Source organism: Rattus rattus, chromosome 5, assembly GCF_011064425.1.
Source record: "Rattus rattus isolate New Zealand chromosome 5, Rrattus_CSIRO_v1, whole genome shotgun sequence".
In the NCBI taxonomy this organism is placed as follows: domain Eukaryota; kingdom Metazoa; phylum Chordata; class Mammalia; order Rodentia; family Muridae; genus Rattus; species Rattus rattus.
Window position 1 is genome coordinate 105,841,957 of NC_046158.1, and position 21,942 is coordinate 105,863,898.

Consider the following 21,942-nt stretch of genomic DNA (forward strand, 5'->3'; position numbering starts at 1 on the left):
TACTTGGAAGATTACAGAAAATAAAAGAATACTCGTGCATACACTTTTCACCGCTAATAGATCTTCATGTTTTCTGAGAACTGCGTTCTCCTAGACTCGTTCTCCCCCCGGCGGTCTCTTCTGGAACTTCATCCTGCTCGTACTATCTCGGCGCGAATAAAGATTTCTTATTCAAAACGCCGGAAGTGACTACGGAGGCCGGGAGGCTGGGCATGAAGTAGCCTCGAAGAGAGGCAGCGATGAGCGACATGGTGGAGAGGACGCTGACCGCACTGCCGGGGCTCTTCTTGCAGAACCAGCTGGGAGGGCCTGCGGCCTCCAGAGCACCCTTTTTCTCCAGGCTGGGCGGCCTCATCCGTGGCGTCACTGCGCTCTCATCCAAGCACGTATGCTGCGGGGTTGGCAGGGCGAGATGGGGTGGGGCGGTGGGGCCGGAGACATCGGTCGGCTGGATGGACGCAGCCCGGGGTTCGCCCCGAGCTTGGGTTTGCTGCCTGCACCGACCTCAGGGAGGCTGGCTTTCTGATTTGGAGGCCCGAAGACCCTCCGTGTGTTTTCTCAGTGTTAAGCCGATATAAATTTCATGGGATGCTTTGAAGATTGCCCGAGCTGTCAATCTTCAAATAGCCGGTGCGACTTAAAGCCTGAGCTATAGGCTCCTACGAAGTTTCTTTTCCCTACTGAGTTTTTAATTTCGTTCCTTCTATTTGGAAGCGTCACGTACACCGACAGACAACTCTGACTCCCACCCCTGACAGAGCTATTAATCTTTGCAGAGCTTGAGGTTTAGGCTAGTCCAACGGGTTGGGCAAAGACCCGCTTTGAGAACTAGTAGTTACCATAGAAGTTATTACCTTCCCACGGATTGTGTATGGTGCTGACTCAAGGAGCGTATGTCTTAAAAACGTAATATCGTGTCATACTTTCTTCAGCAAATATTTATCAAGCGCAGCTATATGTTAAGTAATGAAAATAGCGAATCACTTTTCTATCAAAGAATTGATCATCCATTTTGGACTTGACATAAATAACTACAGTGCAGTGTCAATGCCAGCAGAGAGGAGGAGAGAGACAAGATGCCTTTAAAGGTTTAAAACGTGCGTGTGTTCTGTGAGCTGGTATGTGGCAAAGCTGTATTGAACAGAGCTCGCTGCACATCCCGAACATTCCTGTACTTAATATATCGTCGTGCTTTTCTTTTGCTAATTTGTATGAGAGGACAAGTAAGTATTTTATGTGTACATGTATCTATGGAGAGAGAGAGAGAGAGTGAGAGTTGGTATGTGAGGTGCACGGACCCGTGGCACATGTATAGGCTTCAGAGGACAGCTTTGGGTCTTAGTCACCTTCCACCTTGTTGGAGGTCAGATCTCTCTTGACGTTTGTTTCTGTGCTGTGTATTCAGGCAAGCCAGCCAGGGAGCTTCTGAGCTTCTGGGGTGTTCTGTCTCTACCTCCTGTGTCACCATAGCAATGCAGGGAATCACAGATACACCTCATCTGGCTTTTCATATGATAGATTCTGACCCTTAGGCTTGTGGAGCAAGTGCTTTTACACATTGAGCCATCTGCCCCTGCTCCTGAAAGAAAATTTAAAGAATATATATATATATGTATGTGTGTATTAGAATATATATTATAAAATTATAAAGAATATATATATATAATATATATATAGGCTTAGTTTGAAAGTGCACAGATAGCCAGATGTGGCATTACTTCTAAGTTTTTTTGCGTTGTTTTTAGATTTATTTTGTTTTAAGTTGTTGTATGTGTGGGGGACATGTGTTCATGAGTGCGGATGCCCTCAGAGTCCAGAAGAGTGTCTGATTCCTTGGAGATGGACTTTTAGGCTGTTGTGACCTACCAGAATGGGTGCCAGGAACCAAATTCTGTCCCTGCAAGAGCAGTCTCACCTGTGGCATCGTCTCTGCAGCCCTTACTAGCAGTTCTTTTTTTTTTTTCGGAGCTGGGGACCAAACCCAGGGCCTTGCGCTTGCTAAGCAAGCGCTCTACCACTGAGCTAAATCCCCAGCCCCACTTACTAGCAGTTCTTAAGTAGCCACTAACGTCAGTGACCCGGTATGTGATTTAAAGATAGCATTGTATTAGCCAGTAGTTGGGCCCTAAGTTCTTACTGAGGTCCAGTACAAGGACCAGAGTTGTCCACACTGGGCTGTGTGTGCAGTAGAAATGAGAGAGGAGGTGGGGATGCGGAGGAATAGAGGTCAGGAAGAGGACCTTGTCTGTCTTATGTCTGTGTTTGCTCCATGAACACTTCATGCTTCAGGGAAGATGTAGTCCTCACCCAGATCCACAGTTTTCTTTTTACTCTCTTTCCATTTATAATTGTCCTGGAGCTTCCTATATAGACCTGGCTGGCCTTGAACTCACATAAATCCACCTGCCTTTGGCTTCAGAGTGCTGAGACTAATGGTGCATACCACCATGCCCAGCTATTTTGAGTTTTTAAAACTTACACATATTTATATGTGTACCTGATGTTAAGTGGCTAATTAAGAACTGCTAGCGAGGGTTGTGTGTAGGATTATGTGGGTTCCAGGGATTGAACTCAGGTCATTGGGCTTGGCAGCATGACCTCCACCCACTGAGGCATCAACTCATTACCTCGATTTTGAAGCTTTTTCCTTTTTTTTTTTGGTTGTTTTATTTTTATGTTTTTCTTGAGATGGGGTTTTTCTATGTAGCCCTGGATTGTTTGAAGGCCTCAAACACAGAGATCCACCTGCTTCTATTTCCCAAGTGCTGGGATTAAAGGTGAGCACCACCACTGCTGAGCCCACTTTGAAGTTTTTGTTTTTGTTTTTTGTTTTTGTTTTTTTTTTTTTTTTTTTTTTTGGAGCTGGGGACCAAACCCAGGCCTGCCATAGGCAAGTGCTCTACCACTGAGCTAAATCCCCAACCCCAAGTTTTGTTTTTTAAAGTAATTTATTTTTTATTTTATGTACATTGGTTTTCTTCCTATATGTATGTCTCTGTGAGGGTATCAGGTCCCCTGGAACTGGAATTATAGACAGTTGAGAGCTGACTTGTGCCAGGAATTGAACCCATGTCCTTTGGAAGAACAGCTAGTGCTCTTAACTGCTGAGTCACCTCTCTAGCCCCTGGTTTTGAAGTTTAAAAAACAATTGTCTGCCAGTCTTTAATAGCATACCCAACCAGATGAAATGAAGAGGAGCAGTAGGTAGGCCTGGAAATAATTATTCTTTCCAGGGAGGGTATTATGGATGAATGTAACTTTAAGAGTGATCTTAATTGATATTACTCTAATCGTGTTTTTTAGGAAGAAGAGAAATTAATCCAACAGGAACTGAGTAGTCTGAAGGCGACTGTTTCTGCTCCTACTACAACGCTGGTAGGTTTGCAGAGTCCATCACACTTGCATTTGAAGCCTGAATACATACAGTATGGTTTCACACAGCATTCGCTCAGCTGCTCTGCTGGCTACTGCGAGCTTTTGCAAGTCTTCAGATCAGGACCCAGGTTTTTGTTGTACTTTTTCTTCTTTTTTTAAAAAAGATTTATTTCTTTTATATGAGTACACTGTAGCTGTCTTCAGACACACCCGAAGAGGGCATCAGATCTCATTACAGATGGTTATGAGCCACCATGTGGTTGCTGGGATTTGAACTCAGGACCTCCAGAAGAACAGCCAGTGCTCTTAACTGCTGAACTGTCTCTCCAGTCACTGTTGTAGTTTTTTCATTGAGGGGAACTATTTCTTTATGTGATACATTGTGTCAGTTCAATACAGAATGTACAATGTATATGAGTATTTAATGTTTGTTCTAATTAAAACTTTTAGTGCTAGTATGTGTGTGTAAGCCTGCACTCATGTGTCTGTGCCACAGCATGTATGTGGAAATGAGAAGGTGTGGGAGTTGGTTCTCTCCACTACCCATGTCTGTAGGATTGAATCATGTCCTCAGGCTTGGTGGCCTGATTCCTTTGCCCTATGGCCTTTGACTTACTGAGCCATCTTACTGACTTGACACTTCTGGTTAACCAATTCCAACTAACACTTGTTCATCAACTATTTAGTGGGTGGTTTTTAAAAAAGTTATGTCTATTTATTCGTATTCATTTATTTTTGAGGAGGGCCTTGTTGTTTAGCCCTGGCTGGCCTAGAACTTGCTATGTAGATCAGGTGGGTTTTAAAGTTACAGGGAGCCACTTGCCTCTGTCCCTGGAGTGCTGGGATCAAAGATGTGCACCACTGCACTCAGCCTATTGAGTCCTTTTATGTGTAAGTCATTGTGGAAATATTTCTCCCCCTAGTGAATTTCAGGGTGATAACATTGCATGAATACATTGTCATAAACATGAATATGCAAAGTCCAAGAGAAGGTAAATATTTCTTTTTGTAGTCATAATATTCATGGAAATAAAATTTAAGACATTAGTCTTGTGTCTTTGTATGTGTATATGTGGTGTGTGTGTGTATTGTATATATATATATACATATATACATATATATGTATTGTGAATGCCTTGTGATACTTAATAGAATGTTAGGCAGAAATAGTTGTTTTTCTCTTTTTTACTTTGTTAGGTTTTCATTTCCTATAATGAGTATCATTGAATACAATTTTTATTGCTATAAGGCATAAATTTGGTGTTAGGCAAAACTGATCACTGGATGGTCAGAGTTTAGCAGGAGGATTATGTAACTGTAGCCATCCAGGCAGGTCTGGGTCACCTCGTAGTCTACGTTTCTAAGGAATTACAGAGCTGGAACAACTGGAAGGAAGCTCTAAAGCCTAAGCAAAGTCCCGTTCAGGAGTGTGCTTTCTTCTCTAGATAAAGGAATAACAACTCATGGAATAATTTTACTTAGTAAAACTCTGAGCTTAGGCAGGAGAGATGGCTCAGTGGTTAAGATCACTGACTGCCCTTCCCCAGGTCCTGAGTTCAATTCCCAGCAACCACATGGTGACTCACAACCATCTGCATCTGAAATGGGATCCGATGCTCTCTTCTGGTGTGTCTGAAGACAGCTACAGTGTGCTCATATACATAAATAAATAAATCTTGAAAAAACAAATAAAACAAAACTCTGAGTTCATGATACAAATTCAGGGTTGAAACTTAATGGCATGAATTAACAATTTTATTCCTAATTTATATAAAAGCCTTTACAGAGAGACTCCCACTGTGGTTTAATTAAAAACAAAGAGACACACATGCTAACAAATGTTAAAAATAAACTTAGGGGTTGGGGATTTAGCTCAGTGGTAGAGCGCTTGGGCCCTGGGTTCGGTCCCCAGCTCCAAAAAAAAAAAAAAGAAAAGAAAAAAAATAAACTTAGTAGTCATAATTAATATGTTAATAAATTAACTTTTACTGCTTTAAACATAAATGATTTGAACTAAACTAAGATTCACACAGACACACACAGACACAAATAAAGGCGCGCGCGTGTGTGCGCGCGCACGCGCGCGCACACACACACACACACACACACACACACAACTAAATAATTTTGTGTTGCTTTAAGGTAAGGTTTGGTTTGGTTTGGTTTTTGTGACAAGCTCTGATAGAGCTCGGGCCAGCCTCTGACTTATTATGTAGCTTTGGATCCTCCTGCTTTGATATCCCAAGTACTGGAATTATAGGTATACAGTGCCACACCCCATTCTGTTAAAATGGTTTAATGTTTCCTAAGTCTTTAGTTATCTAATAATCTAATAAAAATTAACTTTAATAAACACACACACACACATACACATACACATACAACACATAACACACACACAGGGGGCATCCGACTGTGTACCTTAGCTGGCCTGTAGCTCATAGGAGCCCTCCTTCCTCTGCCAGCGCTGGTGTTAAATGATTGCACCACCAAGCCCAGCTATAGTTTTAAGCTTTTTTTTTTTTTCTTTTGAGGCATAGCCGATATATCCTAGGCTGGCCTGGAACTTACTGCTGTGTAACTAAGGATGACCTTGTACTTACTCTCTCGCCTCTACGTCCTGATGCTGAGCTTACAGATGGTTGTTTGCAGAACATTGAAATATATATATTATAAATATATATATTTATTTTCTTTTTTGAGATCCTGGGATTGAACCCAGAACTGGACATGCAGTATCACTGTCATATTTTAATTTTACATATTAAATAGTCTGAACTTTTGTTTTTTTCTTTTCTTTTTTTTCGGAGCTGGGGACTGAACCCAGGGCCTTGTGCTTGCTAGGCAAGCGCTCTACCACTGAGCTAAATCCCCAACCCCTAGTCTGAACTTTTCTGTTTTGAAACATTATGTTTTTATTACTAATGAAACTTGGCTATAAATATTGATAATGCAAATGTCATTCTGATAAAACATTCATAGAATCTCTTAAAGAAAATTTTTAGTTTGTAATGGCTACTGTGTTCTTGAAATTCTGCCTCTCAGTTCCCATTACTGTGAGTTATTTAAAAAGGAAAAGGGGTTGGGGATTTAGCTCAGTGGTAGAGCGCTTGCCTAGGGAAGCGCAAGGCCCTGGGTTCGGTCCCCAACTCAAAAAAGAACCAAAAAAAAAAAAAAAAGAGGAAAAGAGTACTTACGTAGCAGGTGATTACATATTTTTAATATAATAATGCTGAAGAAAAAGCCTGTGCTTAATTTGATTTTTTTTTAAAAACTACTTTTTTTTTTTTTTTTTTTTAAGATTTTATTTTATTTTACGATGTGAGTACACTGTAGAGTGAGTACACTGTAGCTGTCTTCAGACACACCAGAAGAAGGTTTGGATCCCATTACAGATGGTTGTGAGCCACCATGTGGTTGCTGGGAATTGAACTCAGGACCTCTGGAAGAGCAGTCGGAGCTCTTAACCACTGAGCCATCTCTCCAGCCCCTTGATTTTTTTTTAATCTCCTGTTTCTTGAGACGTGTTCTTTAGGGTAATAGCCTCTGATTCCTGGGCTCACACAGTCTGCATCAGCCTCCTGCCCCAGTTCCTGAATGCTGGAAAGAGTAATACAGCTGCCTCAGATACAAACAAATTACCACCTTGTGGCAAGTTTTCTAGATGTTTTCATTTGATGAAATATTCAAATTGATTCTTTTTAAAGATTTATTTATTTTATGTATATGAGTACACTATAGCTGTCTTCACACACACCAGAAGAGGATATCAGATCTCATTACAGATGGCTGTGAGCCACCATGTGGTTGCTGGGAATTGAACTCAGGACCTCTGTAAGAGCAGTCAGTGCTCTTAACCACTGAGCCACCTCTTCAGCCCCCTCAAATTGATTTTAAATGCTAATATGATCTTCACGGATGACATTTTGTCTGACGACCACCTCTAATCAAACTTGTCTGTGCATATAGAATTAGAAGCAGTGTGAAGTATCAATAAAATATTGAACTAATTTTTTTGACATGAATAGTGTTGGTAATTGTTAGAATCGGCTTTTATTCTATATTCTAATATTAGACAATTGCTTTGAAATAGCTACATTAGTTCTTCATAACTAGGACAGACAGCTCCCTTGTTAACTGAGTGTGACAAACAGAAAAATGAAAGCCTTCCATTTGTTTACATAGTGATTGGTATTTCATTTTCCAGAAAATGATGAAGGAATGTATGGTGAGACTTATATACTGTGAGATGCTTGGATACGATGCTTCTTTTGGTTATATACATGCAATCAAGTTGGCCCAACAAGGAAACCTCTTAGAAAAAAGAGTGGGTATGTATATGTTTAAGACTTCTGTACTGACTGTTTCTAAGGTTTTAACCACTATATAAAATGATGGCTGGTATATATTATGTTTTTAGAGCTTTGTGTTATGTATTTTTTCTGTTATAGTCTTGGGGACTAAATGTAGACCCTGACATACTAAGGCAGCTTCTCTACCACTGAGCTGCATTCCAGCCCAAATTTCCAAAGTTAGCACTTTGGAAACACAAAGTCTATATGTTAAGTCAGTGTTTCTGGATGTGTGTCATTTTGGAGTTACAGAGAATATTCAGGAGTGCTTGATAATGAGATGCCATTAATTAATGGGCAAACCCATGAGCTGTGCACGCATCAGATGAGCTGTGCACACAGCTGGGTTTCCTGTGTATAATTGTGCTCTAGTAACTCTTGCTTTAAGAAGCCTGTCTAATCCCATTACTTTAATGGTGAGAGAAGACTATTAATTAATTGGTTAATTTGCTTTTTAAAGAAGTCTTATTGTGTAGCCCAGACTTGCTTCAAACTTGCTACCCTCTTGCCTCTGAATCTCAAGTGCTGGATTATTGACTTACTTGGCTAAGAAATGATTCTTTGTAAAATAAAAACTGAAACAAACTAGAATAATTTAAAACCTGCTGTCCTCACTTCCACAACATTAACTATAACTGTTAGAAATATTAAGGTTTTTTCTGCAGTAATCCTTTAGAGTGTTTGGGAAAATTCTTTCAAGACTTAGGTCTGTGACCAGTGGTTTCAGGTTGTCTGAAAATCCCCAGAGGAGTCGTGTAGGGATGGAGCATGTCTCCATCCAGTGAGCGTGATACCGCCAGGCTTCTAGGAATGAGCAGTCTTCATGGATTGGCTGACTCAGGTGCTGGAGCGGGAAGAAGAGGATAGAGTTCAACATTCCACGTACTGAGCTCCGCTCCACCCCAGACCTTCTACCTCCTACATTAGTTGTGGCCTTTTCCCAAAGCAAAGTGTTCTGTGTTATCTTCTGATTCATATTCCAAATTAAATTTGAATTTTAACTCTTCTGAGTTCACTCTGTGACTCCCTCCACCTGGTACCTTGTGGTCATATGTGTCTTTTCCTACTATATATTAATTTTCATATACTAATGCTTTGGCTTTCAAACTAATCAAGCCTTTAATAATCCTAAGCTTTTTGTGTTACTAAAGAAATCTTTAAAATTGTTTTTTTTTAAAGAATTATTTATTTATCTTATGTGTACTGTATACTGTACACTGTTACTGTCTTCAGACACACCAGAAGAGGGCATCAGATCTCATTACAGATGGTTGTGAGCCACCATGTGGTTGCTGGGAATTGAACTCAGGACCTCTGGAAGAGCAGTCAGTGCTCTTAACCGCTGAGCCATCTCTCCAGCCCCCAAAATTGATTTCTTTTTTTTTTTTTTTTTTTTGGTTCTTTTTTTTCGGAGCTGGGGACCGAACCCAGGGCCTTGTGCTTCCTAGGCAAGCGCTCTACCACTGAGCTAAATCCCCAACCCCCAAAATTGATTTCTTATAAAGCTCGTATAACACTGGGATTTAATTCCAGTAAGCTTTCCTTGTTTTCAGGCAAGACCTTCCTGTGGACCTCGGACTGGCTCTGAGGCGTTTTATTTCACTTGCAGAGGTGTCCCATGGCCGCTGGGCTTAGGTGTCAAACTGTTCCTTAGAGTTCCCTTCAGCAGGAGGGTCCGTGTTTGCTGTTGTTTCTTCTTGGAGATGGTCTCAGTAGTCCAGGCTGGCCCCTGACTCGCATGCTGGGATCACACCACCACTCCTGGCTCCCGTGAACCCAGGCTCTCGTGCCTTCTGGTGCCCACCCTGCTGAGAGTTCCATTGTCTGTAACCTTTCTAATGATGACCTTCATTGGCGTCCAGATGGTTATATCTGGAGTGGTTTCTTAGGGTTGTTGAGGCTGTTGTCTGTTTTCTTCTCTTTTTGGGACAGGATCTCACCCTGCAGCCCCAGCCAGCCTTGAGCTCACAGAAATCCACCTGCTTCTGCCTCCAAAGTTCTGGGATTAAAGGCATGTGCCAACATGCCTGTGAAAGACACTTTATTTTTATAGTATTGTTGAACATTATGGGGGAAATGAAAAGCAACTTAATCTTTTTCATTTCTAAAAGAAGGTTATTAGATATGAATGTGTTTGAAATGTCTAGAATTCGGTCCAGGGCGGAGAAGTGATGTTAGATTCCAGATTCAAGCAAATGTCTGATGTTTCTTTCCTTTCTTCTGGGTCTTTCTTTTCCTTTGCTTTTTTACTTCTCTACCTTCACTATCTCTTTCCTTTCTAATATTTTTTCAACATTGAGGTATTTTTCTTTATTCCCTTTGTATATTACCCTTTTAGTTGAGAAAATAGTGACACCTCCTTTTAAAAACAATTTTAGTGTCTTTATTGTGTGTATGAGTATGCACGTGCTACAACTCATTTGTGGAGATCAGAGTCGATCTTCGTCCTGTTGTGAAGCACTTCTTCATGTTAGCTAATTTGTTAAGGACTCAGAAAACAGAGCCAATGGTTGCCCATTGGATGCCATATACTACAGTCACACATACAGGTGGATAACTTACATCGCTCCAATTTGAGACTCTCTGCAATTGTAGGGGAGAGACTAGAAACAAACCTAGAAGTTAGTAGTTATAATGTTAAATTACTTGCATGACCATGGGCCATGTGTTGTTTGTATATGGTCAAGCCTAAGGGTGTCAGCAGGGAACTCAGTTTCCATGATCTCTGTGTATGTGTGGAGAATATATATGACATATACATATATGTTTCTATATGTGTGAAGAATGATATATATGTATATCATTAATCCCAGTACTCAGGAGGCAGAGGCAGGAAGATCTCTGTGGGTTCGAGGCCAGCCTGCTCTACAGAGCAATTCCAGGAAAGCCAGGGCTGTGTTACACAGAGAAACCCTGTCTCGAAAAACAAACAAAAACCAAAAAACGAAAAGGAAAGGAAAGGAAGGGAGAAAGAAAGAAAAGGAAGAAAAAAAGGAAAGAAAATACTAGGTAATTGGTAGTGTCTTAATTTGCTTTTTATTGCTGTGGTAAATCATTGATTATATTAGTTGGGGTTCTCTAGAAGAGCAGAATTGGTAGTATGAGTATATATGTAGGATTTATTGGAGTGGCTTTCAGGCTGTGGTCCAGCTAGTCCAACAATGGCAACCTCCTGCCAGAAAGGCCAAGCACCTGGTAGTTGTTCAACCCTCAAGGCTGGAATGTCTTAGCCAGTCTTCAGTCTATGTTGGAATCCCACAGAAATAGGTTCTAATGCCATCCAAGCAGTGCCTTAGCAACAGGATTGATGAGCCTGCCAGTGAAAGTGAGGGCAAGCAGGCAAAAGCCAAAACTTCCTTCTTCAGTTTCCTTTTGTATAGGCTGCTACTGGGAGGCGTGGCCCAGATTTAGGATGGTCTTCTCATCTCCTATGCTCCAGTCAAGAAAATCCTTCACGGGTGTGTCCAGCTACTTGGGTTTTAGTTGATTACAGATCTAGTTGGGTTGACAACAAAGATTAGCCACCATACTAATCAAAAGCAACTTGGGGAGAAAGGGTTTGTTTCAGCTTACAACTCCCAGGCCACAGTCCATCACTGAGGAAAGTTGAGGCAGGAACTCAAGGCAAGAACTGAAGCAGAGAACATGCAGGAATATTGTTTACTGGCTTGCTCAGCCTGCTTTCTTTCTTTCTTTTTTAATTTATTTATTCTATGTAAGACTGAAGCTGTCTTCAGACACACCAGAAGAGGGCATCAGATCTCATTACAGACGATTGTGAGCCACCATGTGGATGCTGGGATTTGAACTCAGGACCTCTGGAAGAGCAGTCAGTGCTCTTAACCACTTAGCCATCTCTCCAGCCCTTACCCTGCTGTCTTACAGCACTCAGTACTACCTGCCCAAGGGTGCCACTGCCACAGTGGGCTGGGCCCCTCCACATCAATTAAGAGAATGCACCAACAGGCTTGCTTAGAGACCCGTCTGATGGAGACTTTCTCTCAATTGGTGTCGCTTTTCCCAGACTCTATATTTTGTCAAGGTGACAGAAAGACTAACAGGATAGGTGGTGCTGTGATTACTTAGAATAGTTGTTGTTACAGTTTGACTTTTAGACTTAACATACTTTGTTTTCATTTTCAGTTTTATTTTTGTATAGTTTATTGCTCTCTGCTTCTTGCCTAAGGATACACTATGGTCAGCTACCCCAGCTCCTACCACCGTGTCTTCTCTACCATACTGACTTGCCCTCAATCATAAGCCCAAATAAACTCTTCTTCCTTCCTTTGCTTTTTTGTACGTGTGTTTTGTGACACATGGTCTCACTATGTAGACCTGACTGGCCTGGAACTTGCTATATAGGCCAGGCTGTCCTTAAACTCATAGCTCTCCATCTGCCTCCTGAGTGTTGGAATTAAAGGCATGCCCCACCACACTCGGCTTTAAGTTGCTTTATTAGATGCTTTGTCCCAAGCTTTGTAACTATTTTTAAAAAGGTTTATGTTATGTGTGAGTTGTTTGCATGTATGTGTGTGCTGTGCATATGCCTGGTGCTAGTAGAGGCGAGGGCTTTGTGTGTGCTGAGCAGACACTCTGCCAACTGCATCCCTGGCCTAGCGCCTCATTCTTAGTCATGTCAGATATTCTCTGCAGTCATACTTGATCTGTTACATGTATTTGCTAAATTACAGAGTTATCTTTCTTTATTCTCTGTCAAAACAAGTGTTTGTTGTAACAGCATTAAGGTTTCTTCAGGATAACCTTTGAACTTGTTGACTTTGGTATTGCTGACTTGGGTGGGTGAGACCTTGGCTGAGCAGGTGAGGCTTAGCGAGAAGACTCAGCTCCGCTGTAAGAGTTCCCTGGCCTTGTCGGCTTTTCCACCCTTGTAGGAGTAACAGCTTCATTCCGCTGTCATTGAAAAAATTGTAATCAGTTATGCTGCTCCCTGTGGCTGTGAGACTAGACGTTTCTAAATGGTTTCCCATGGTGTGCATTGACACAATGCATAGTTCCTGAGTAACATTAAGGGTAATTAACATTAGCATCTGTATTGAAAGGGCTGAGGGGTGAGAAGAAAGAATGAGGTGAGAACTGGGTGGGCAGGCACAGAGTAGACATGGGGATTCACTGTCTGGGTTTGAGTCCTGGTCCGCCATGTGACAGCAATAGACTTTGGATGTTAACCTCTCTTGATTTCGTCACTGTACTGGCATGGTAACCATACTTACATGGTAGGGTTGTTTGGAGAATTCAGTGAGGCAAGGGTTATAGAGTTATTGACACATAGTAACTAGTAAGTATCACTGACAGTGTGAAAAGTGGCCAGAAATGCCATAAAGCAGTGGATTCCGTGTTTAAGGCATTCGTCGTGATAGCAGTGTGTTCATTCCTCAGTCCTAGAGTGAGAGCTTTGATGTAGAAATGCTTGATTAAGCTGGTGAACACATTTAATGTGGCAGGCAGTCTGTCTTTCTTCAACACTGTCTTCAGCTGAAAAAAAAAAAAAGCCATGAGTAGCATGACTGTATCAGGCTGGTTTAGACGGCTCACACAGCACAGTGACCGATGCTCAACAGTAGCTAAGGCTTTGATGACTGCATGTTAGCGCTAAGACAGAGATGATTTTATTTGATAATGCAGATTTGCACCAGAACTCTGTCATCCGGAGGACTTTAGTTGATATATCTCGTAGAATCTGTCATTCTGAGATCTTCAGTGGAGTTTGTTAACGTTGTATTTTACTTTGTTTTTAGTATTACCTGTAACTGATATGTTTTCACTTACAACTTGAAATATGGCTCTAATTTATTAGGAAAGGAATTTTTGGGGAGTTAGGTAGTAATGAAAACCTTTCCTTTGTTTTTTAATAGGTTATTTGGCTGTTTCTCTATTTCTACATGAAAGTCATGAACTTTTGCTTCTCCTTGTGAATACAGTGGTAAAGGTACCGTATCACATTGTATGCTGCGTAATATCAAGTCTTATTTCTGTTGTCACAGGACATGTCTCTTCAGTCATAGTTACTCAAACAATTTAAAAAGTATAGGCTTACTTACAAATCTCCTTAAAAAGATATTTTTATTTTTAAAGGCTTATTATTTTACTTATATAATGTGTGAGTGTGAGTGCAAATGCCTCTGGAGGTCAGAAGATGGCGTCAGATCCCTTGGCCCTGGACTTGCAGCAGTTGTGGGCAGCCTGCACAGACACTGGAATTCAAACTCCAGTCCTCTGCCGGAACTACAGTTACTCTAACCACGAGAACCCTCTTTACCCTCTAGAAGGTCTTTTTGTTTTGTTTTTGTAAGACTCTAGCTGGTTTGGAGCTAGTGTGTAGACCAGGCTGGCATCAGACTCACAGATCTGCCTACTGACGGCTGGTATTAAAGGTGTGAGCTACACGTCTGGCTTTATTTTTTAGGATGAGGTCTCCTGTATACAAAGGTTGTCCTTGAACTTCTGATCCTCCTAGCTCCAACCCTCTGAGTGATGAGTTTGCAGTGTGCACTGTTACAGTTGGGTTATGGCACTGTGAAGACTAAACTAGGACTTCCTGTGTGCTAGACAAATACATCCTCAGCTCTCTTTTGTTTTTCTTAACTCACATGTGTGGGTCAGGGGGGAGGGGGAGAAGGAGGGAGGGAAGAGTTGAGGGGAGAGGGATGTAAGAACCTTTTCTGTTCTCCTCTCCCCTTTTAACTTTCTTTCTAAAACAGGATCTTAAGAATCTCAGAGGGGTTGGGGATTTAGCTCAGTGGTAGAGCGCTTGCCTAGCAAGCGCAAGGCCCTGGGTTCGGTCCCCAGCTCCAAAAAAAAAAAAAAAAAAAAAAAAAAGAATCTCAGACTAGCCTCAAACTCTTCGTGTAGCCAAAGATGGCGTTAAACTCCTGGTCCTCCTGCCTGTTCCTCCCCAATGTTAGGAATACAGGCATGGGCTGCCTGGCTTATGAGGTTTTCATACAAGTGTGTATTGTATGCTGAGCATGAAAATGTTTATCAATCTAAGAGTTTCTGGTAGATTCTTAAGGTTCTATTATGAATAGAATCCTTTCTGTAAATAAGGGTACTTGGGGTTCTTCCTTTGGGTTTTTATCCTTATTTTCTATTTTTGTCTTACTGTTTTTCCACGTTTAATAGAATACTGGCCGTAAGTTTGCCATATGGAGTCTTTATTATGTTCCTCTGTTAACAGTGTCTTTGAGACTGTTATCACAAAGAGATGTTGGACTTTGTCAGAATCCTTAGTATTTAGATGATCGTGTGATTTCTGCCTTGTGTCTTTGTGATGTAGTAAGTATTAATTTGCATATGTCGATCACCCTGCATCCCTGGAATGAAACTGACTTGATCATGGTGCACGATCTTTTGGTTTGTTTTTTAATTCGGTGTATAAGTTTTACTTGCTTGTTTATTTGTTTTTAGACAAGGTCTCACCATGTTTCCTTGGCTGGCCAGGTCACAGAGTTCTGCCTGCTTCTCCCTCCCAAGTGCTGGGATTACAGATGTGCTCCACCATGTCTGGCAGTTTGCAAGTGTTTCATTGAGAATTTCGACATCTGTGTTTGTCAGAAGAACTAGTCTTTAATTTCTTTTTGTGTCCCAATTAGGTTTCCGTAAGAGTGCTTGGTCGCACCCTTCCACTTTCCGTGTATGGAAGAATTTGAGGAAGTAGGTCCTGCTTAGTTGTTAGTTCTGGTAGAACTTATCTGATCTGGGATGCTTTTAATTGGAAGATTTTATTTATTTCTGCTTTAGTCCCATTGCTTATTGTAGATATATTTAAGTTATCTCATTTTGGTTTGATTTTTTTATAGGGCATATGGATCTGGAAATTTATTAATTTTAGATCTCCCAATTTAGTGTAATACAAGTTTTAAAACACTGTAATGATTTTCTGAATTTTGTTGTATCTGTTGAATTGTTTCCCTTTTCATCTCTAATTTTATTAATTTGGATCCGATTTCTCTTGGTTGTTTTGCCTAAGGGTTGGTCTCATTTATCCTTTCAAAGAACCAAAGGTTTTGGTTTTTTTTTTTTTTTCATTTTTGTTTTTATTAATTTCTGCTCTGTCTACCTTTTTTCCACCTATTAGTTTTAGATTTGGCTGTTCTTGTTTACCAAGGCCCTAAGGTATATCTTTACATTATATATTTGTATCATCTTTGATTAAATAATTTATATTGAATTTCTTTTTTTTTTTTTTTTCTTTTTTTTGGAGCTGGGGACCAAACCCAGGGCCTTGAGTTAAATCCCCACTGAGCTAAATCCCCAACCCCTATATTGAATTTCTCATGTGCCATGTGAACTTTGAGGAGTTGGTTCTTCCTTCCACTGTGGATTCCAAGGATTGAACTAAGTAGTCAGGCTCGTGGAGCATATACCTGTACGAGCTTGTGGAGCATATACCTGTACAAGCTTGTGGAGCATATACCTGTACAAGCTGAGCAGGGTCATTCCTTCCTCAACTCTTCTGACTGACGTTGGTTTAAAGTCTGTTGTGGGTTAGGAGGAAGTTTGTTCCTAATTCCATCTCCTTGGCTACCCTGCCCCTCCTTTCCCCCTTGGGCTGAGTCTGTCTTTGAATGTGAGGTGCACGCTGTGGAGGCAACAGGGAGACACACACTGGGCTTCTCATACTCTGTGGCATTCTGTGTCTTTGGAATGGTGAACTGAGGCAATTGGTAATGTGAGCTATTATTGTAAGGTGTATATTAAGTCCTGCCATTTTGTTGATTTTGTAGTGTTGGGTGTTTTCTTCATCTTTATTCACCTAACCAGTGTTTTTTGTGTGGTTTATTTCTCCTGGGCTTCACGAGTATGTTCATTTTTCAGTCTGAAGGGTTTCTTTAGGTATCTTCTGTAGAATTGACTTAGTGGTTTTTAATTTCTTCAGCCTTTTCTAAAAGCTTTGTGTATTATTTGTAGACAAAGTGGGTTTCACTGTGGCGTCTTTATTCCTGTAGACAATGCAGTTTGGCATGCGCACTCCGAGCCCCTCTTGCCCCTCTGACTCCTGTAGGCCTCCTGGTCTCCCGGCTCCCCCACCCCCACTGTGTTTGTGTCTTTTTCTTGTATCACCCAATGAGGGTCACTCGTGCTGTTTACAGGAGAGTAGGTAAACGCATATGGACAGGAGCTGGGGCAACTTACTGATGGCTACACTGCAGAAGAACATATCTACCCTGCCTCCACCAGACAGCCACATATACATCCTCAGCGAGGGCTGGAGTCCATGGGATCTTTTCTCTTTAGGATAGGTTGTTGATGGCCCACTCTTGTGCAGATTCTGTGCAGGAAATTACAGCTGCTATGAGCTCAGGAGTACTTAGCCATGTCATGGCTGAAGTTAACATTCCAAACTCCTTCCCAGCTTCTCCTTGGCCCTTACATTCTTTTTCCTCTTCCTCATGATGGTCCCTGAGCCTTGGAGGGTGATGTAGATGTTCTGTTCATGGCCTGGCTTTCTACTGTCATTCATTTTCACAGTGTTTGCCAGTTATTCGTGGTCACCATTAGCCTGTTTCTGTTTCTTTTGTTTTTAACTTCCTTCAGTTTACAGACAGCTTTGCTGCAGGTGGTCACCTGGCACTTGTCTTTCAAAGCTTGAAATACAACTTCAAGTCCCACTGACTTTAAAAGTTTTTGTTGAAAATCAATTGTTATCTTATGAGCCTGCCCTTACCTATAACTTGGTATTTGTTACTTTGCTATTGCTGTGATAAAACAGCATGACCAAGGCAACCTGTAAAGAAAGTATTTAACTGGGTTCATAGTTTTAGAGGATTAGAGTCCATGATGACAGAGCAAAGGCACGGTGGCAGGAACAGCTGAGAGCTCACATCTTGACCCACTGCCAGGAGGCAGGAAGTTCACTGGGAATGGTATGGGCTTTTGAAACCTCACTGCATACCCCGCAGTGACATGCCTCTTCCAACAAGTCCACACCTCCTAATCCTTCCTCAACAGATTCACCAAGTGGGAACTAACCAATCAAATATCTGAGCCAGTGGGGGCCGTTCTCATCCAACCCCACAGTGTTTCTTAGAGCACTCAGTACACCTTCTGCATATTTGTGTTTCTTAGAGCATTCGGTGTACCTTCTGCATATTTGTGTTTCTTAGAGCACTCGGTGTACCTTCTGCATATTTGTGTTTCTTAGAGCACTCGGTATACCTTCTGCATATTTGCTGTTTGAGGCGTCAGATGAAATCAGGAAGTGTTTTAGTGGTCTAAGCCATTTGGTATCCCAAATGCACCTTATACTTGGATGGGCAATCCTTTTCCTTAGATTTGGGAAATTTTCTGTCCTAATTGTATTGAATATGTTTCTATGCCTTTGACATGGAATTCTCCTTTTAATGCCTATAATTTATAGATTTTTATCTTTTCGTAGTATTCAATAGCTAAGGAATGTTCTGTTTGTACTTATCGTTTTTTTTTTGTTTGTTTGTTTGTTTGTTTTTTGGGGGTTCTTTTTTTTGGAGCTGGGGACCGAACCCAGGGCCTTGTGCTTCCTAGGCAAGCACTCTACCACTGAGCTAAATCCTCAACCCCTGTACTTATCGTTTTATATTAGCTGTAATCTGAGTGTTTGAATTCCTCTATTCTTCAGTCCTCTGCCCCCCTTCATCCATACATTCAGTGAAAGTTACCATGAAACTTCCCATTCGACTTACTGCGTTTGCAGTATTTTATTTGTTTAGTGATTTTTCACAGTTCTGCTTTTGTACTCTGTGTTCTCTGGAGATTCAGTCACAGTTTACATTTGTCTTCTTCAAGGTTTTAAAAATATAATCATTCTTTTGAATTCTTTGCTTGGTGTTTCACTAATCCACCCCATATTCAGGACACTAATGTGGACTTTGTAATTTTTGGAGGAGTTCTGTTACCTTGATTCCTCATGTTCCTCTGGAGTTTTACAGTGTCAGATTAGTCACGCCATTTCTGTTTTTAAATCTCCCTATTTAAATTGAAATGCTTGTAGTGCACGAGAGAGACTAGAAAACATAGTAGGGCTGAGTATTTTTCCTATGCACTAGAGTCAATTCTCAGTTCTCACCTTGGAGAAGTCCATGTGCAAAAACAGTCATTATCTGCGTCTGCTTTTAAAACAATGCGTAGGCCCCACCACGGGTACACAGTAGTCAAGAATCACATAGAGTACTATGTAGACCGTCATAGTAGTTACTGTGACTATGAATAGAAAAGAAAAACAGTATGGTTATCGAGTAGTATTGGGGTTAGAAAAAATAAGGGAGGGAAAAATAAATGGAGGAGGGAAGCAGTAGGGACAGAATTAGAGTAGGGATGGGCAGTGTTGACTGAATGTTGAATGAGAAGGGGAAAGAAGGCAGTGAAGCTCTTGAGAGTCTGAGACAGAGATGGCACAGTGTGTGTCAGCCTGTGTTCTCTAAGAAAGCCTAGGAAAGAGAAAGGAAGGACAGAGGAGGATAGAGGGAGACTTGGCCCACCTCGATTGACACTGGGTATTAAATAAAGGTGGGATGAATGCAAATGGGGAAGCTGGGAGATAGAGTCTGGAAGATGAGTCTGGATGCAGTCCTACCACATGCCGATTCCAGTTTCAGCGCTTGCCGTGTTCTTCCTCGAGCTCCCGGATGCATGCCACACCTATGGGCAGTACTTCAAGAGTCCACTTGGGGACCACTGTGAGAGGACTAGTGCTAAAGTGCTTTCAGACCTGATGACCTGAGTTCTGTTCCTGTAGCCACATAGGACAGAGGGAGAAAACGACTCCACAAAGATGTCCTCTGCCATCTACACACAGCTGTGGCATACATGTACTCCCCTCAGGACAACACACACACACACACACACACACACACACACTTTCTAAAAAGGAGTCAATTTTTAAAAAAAGCCCCGTTTTGATAATCAGCCATTACCTCTAGGCTGTCTTTTCCATGTCCAGCTCAGCTCTTGAAACCTGTGTCTAAGTTCCTCTGTGGACTTTAGTTTGATCAGGTTTCCATTTGGCTGAACACTGTACAAATACGGTTCAAAAGTTTAACTCTGCAGTACAGAGGTATTTATTCTGCTGGCCAGACTTAGCACCTACTCCTGTAACACTTGCTCTGAGTTCGTGGGCAGTATGGTTTCCCAGCACCGCTCCTTCCTCTACCTCTGCTCCATAAACCTTTTCTCTCCTGCCTCATCCCCTCTACTCTGCCCCGACTCTAACATGTATGTTACTGAGAGTGTAGTTGAATTTTCTGAGACTCTTCTGTCCTCTGGTTCTGATCACCGTCATCCACTGGGTGGGGAGAGCTCCCTAGAACCACCAGTCACTCCAGGACGGAGTCTGGACTTCTTCCTTGTTCTGTTTTGCCAAGTTTCTATTTTACTTTGCTATTAAACTAGAGTTTGGGGCTGTTGCCCACTTCTGACTGCTTTCCTCGGTTGGTCCTTGGAGAATCTAAGAGAACATGCCTGTTGTTTACCACCTTCTAAAAGCCTCAAGTCTTCCTGTTTATCACCTATCAGACTTTTGATATGTGAGAATGTGTGTGTAATTTTTTTCTGAATTTTAAGTCATACTGTATGCACAAACATATATATAATAATACATATATAAAATGTATGTGTGTTTATACATGAATGTGTGTGCATGTGGAGACCATAAGTTGAGGTTTTATCCTCAGTTGCGCTCTACTTGAAAATAACTTTTACATTTGTTAATTTATTTATTATGTGTATATCTTGGGGATTGAACTTAGGTCCTTAGGCTTGGTGGCAAGTATTTTCACCCGCTGAGCCATCCTGCTTGTCCCCTACCTTATTCTTGAGATAGGATCTTTCACTGAGTACAGAGTGCATTGATTTGGCTAGGCTGGCTAGCCAGTGAACTCCAGGGATTCTTTGGTGTCTTCCTCCCTAGAATTGGGATAACAGACAAATGTGCACACACACACACACACACACACACTTTTACATAGGTGCTGGAGATCAGACTTAAGATCCTCATGCTTGCGCAGCAAACACTTTGCCTCCCAAACCTCTCCCCAGATTCTGGTGGGACCCAACCACACACATGTTTCATGTGCACACACACATGCCGTAGCATGCATGTGGAGGTCAAAGGATAGCCTTTGAGAGTTGCTTCTCCCGTGTTGCTGAGGTAGGGTCTGTTGACTTTGTCATGCTGCAGATGCTAGGCCAGCTGGCCTGTGAACTCTGGGACACTTCCCTATCAGTACCCCATCCTACCACAGTACTGTGTTGTAGATGCTTGCCACGTGTTCGGCTTCTTTTGTGGGCTCTGGAGGGGCCTGCTTGGTAAACATTTTTTTGTTTTACCTGCTGAACCATCTTACCAGCCTTTCTTTAAAAATATATTTAAAAGTTATATTAGATCATATGCATATATGTGTATGAGCATATACTTTTTATTGTATAAATTCTAAAGCTCCATTTATATTAACTAGAAAAGTTTATAAAGTTGTTTTATTACTTTGCAAAAGTTTAAGAGCTGTAAAAAAGGAGGCGCTTTTGGCCTGTAGCTGGTCAATTGCCTTTTCCTCAAAGCAAACGAAACTAGTGGGGATATATTTAGGTTGGGAGGCAGGTGTGAGTGTATAAATAGATTATAAAGCCAGGGAAGTGGCCGAGTAAGTGGGACTGCTGTGGTGTTGTCCTCTCTTGCTTTAACTTTGCACACGATGTCTTCTCTGCTTCTCACGGCAGGACCTGCAGAGCACTAATCTGGTAGAAGTGTGTATGGCACTCACTGTCGTCAGCCAGATTTTCCCTCGAGAAATGATTCCAGCTGTCCTTCCACTAATAGAAGATAAACTCCAACATTCTAAGTAAGCAAATTATTTTGACATAGATTAGATGTCTGTACTGTATATTTCAAAATGGATTCTTTTGTCTATTTCATTTATTTTTTTTTGATTCCATACAGCATATAGTGTACTTGATCATATCCACATTTAACTCCTTAGACCCTCCCCAACCCATCCTCTTCACCTTCATGTCCTTTTTCCTTCTGTATGATAATAATAATAATAATAATAATAATAATAATAACAACAACAACTAATTGAGTCCAGTTAGTGTTGCCCACATATGCATGAGTGTTGACCCATCTACCAAACATGAACAACCTCACAGTAGCCATGTCCCAGAGAAAGATGACACCCGTTTCCCCAACAGTCATCAACTGCCAGTAATTTCTCAACGAGGGCTAGAA

At 41.4% G+C, this 21,942-nt stretch overlaps 1 protein-coding gene across 1 annotated transcript in view; it reads left to right on the forward strand.

Moving 5' to 3' along the window:
- Window positions 1–203: 203 nt before the first annotated feature.
- Window positions 204–21,942, forward strand: part of Ap4e1 (adaptor related protein complex 4 subunit epsilon 1) — a 62,897-nt gene continuing 41,158 nt past the window's right edge. The window contains exons 1-5 of the mRNA XM_032904146.1: window positions 204–386; window positions 3,304–3,375; window positions 7,583–7,706; window positions 13,601–13,674; window positions 21,435–21,556. Coding sequence (XP_032760037.1) covers window positions 240–386; window positions 3,304–3,375; window positions 7,583–7,706; window positions 13,601–13,674; window positions 21,435–21,556 — 539 coding nt within the window. The 5' untranslated portion in view covers window positions 204–239. The remainder of the gene's footprint in view (window positions 387–3,303; window positions 3,376–7,582; window positions 7,707–13,600; window positions 13,675–21,434; window positions 21,557–21,942) is intronic.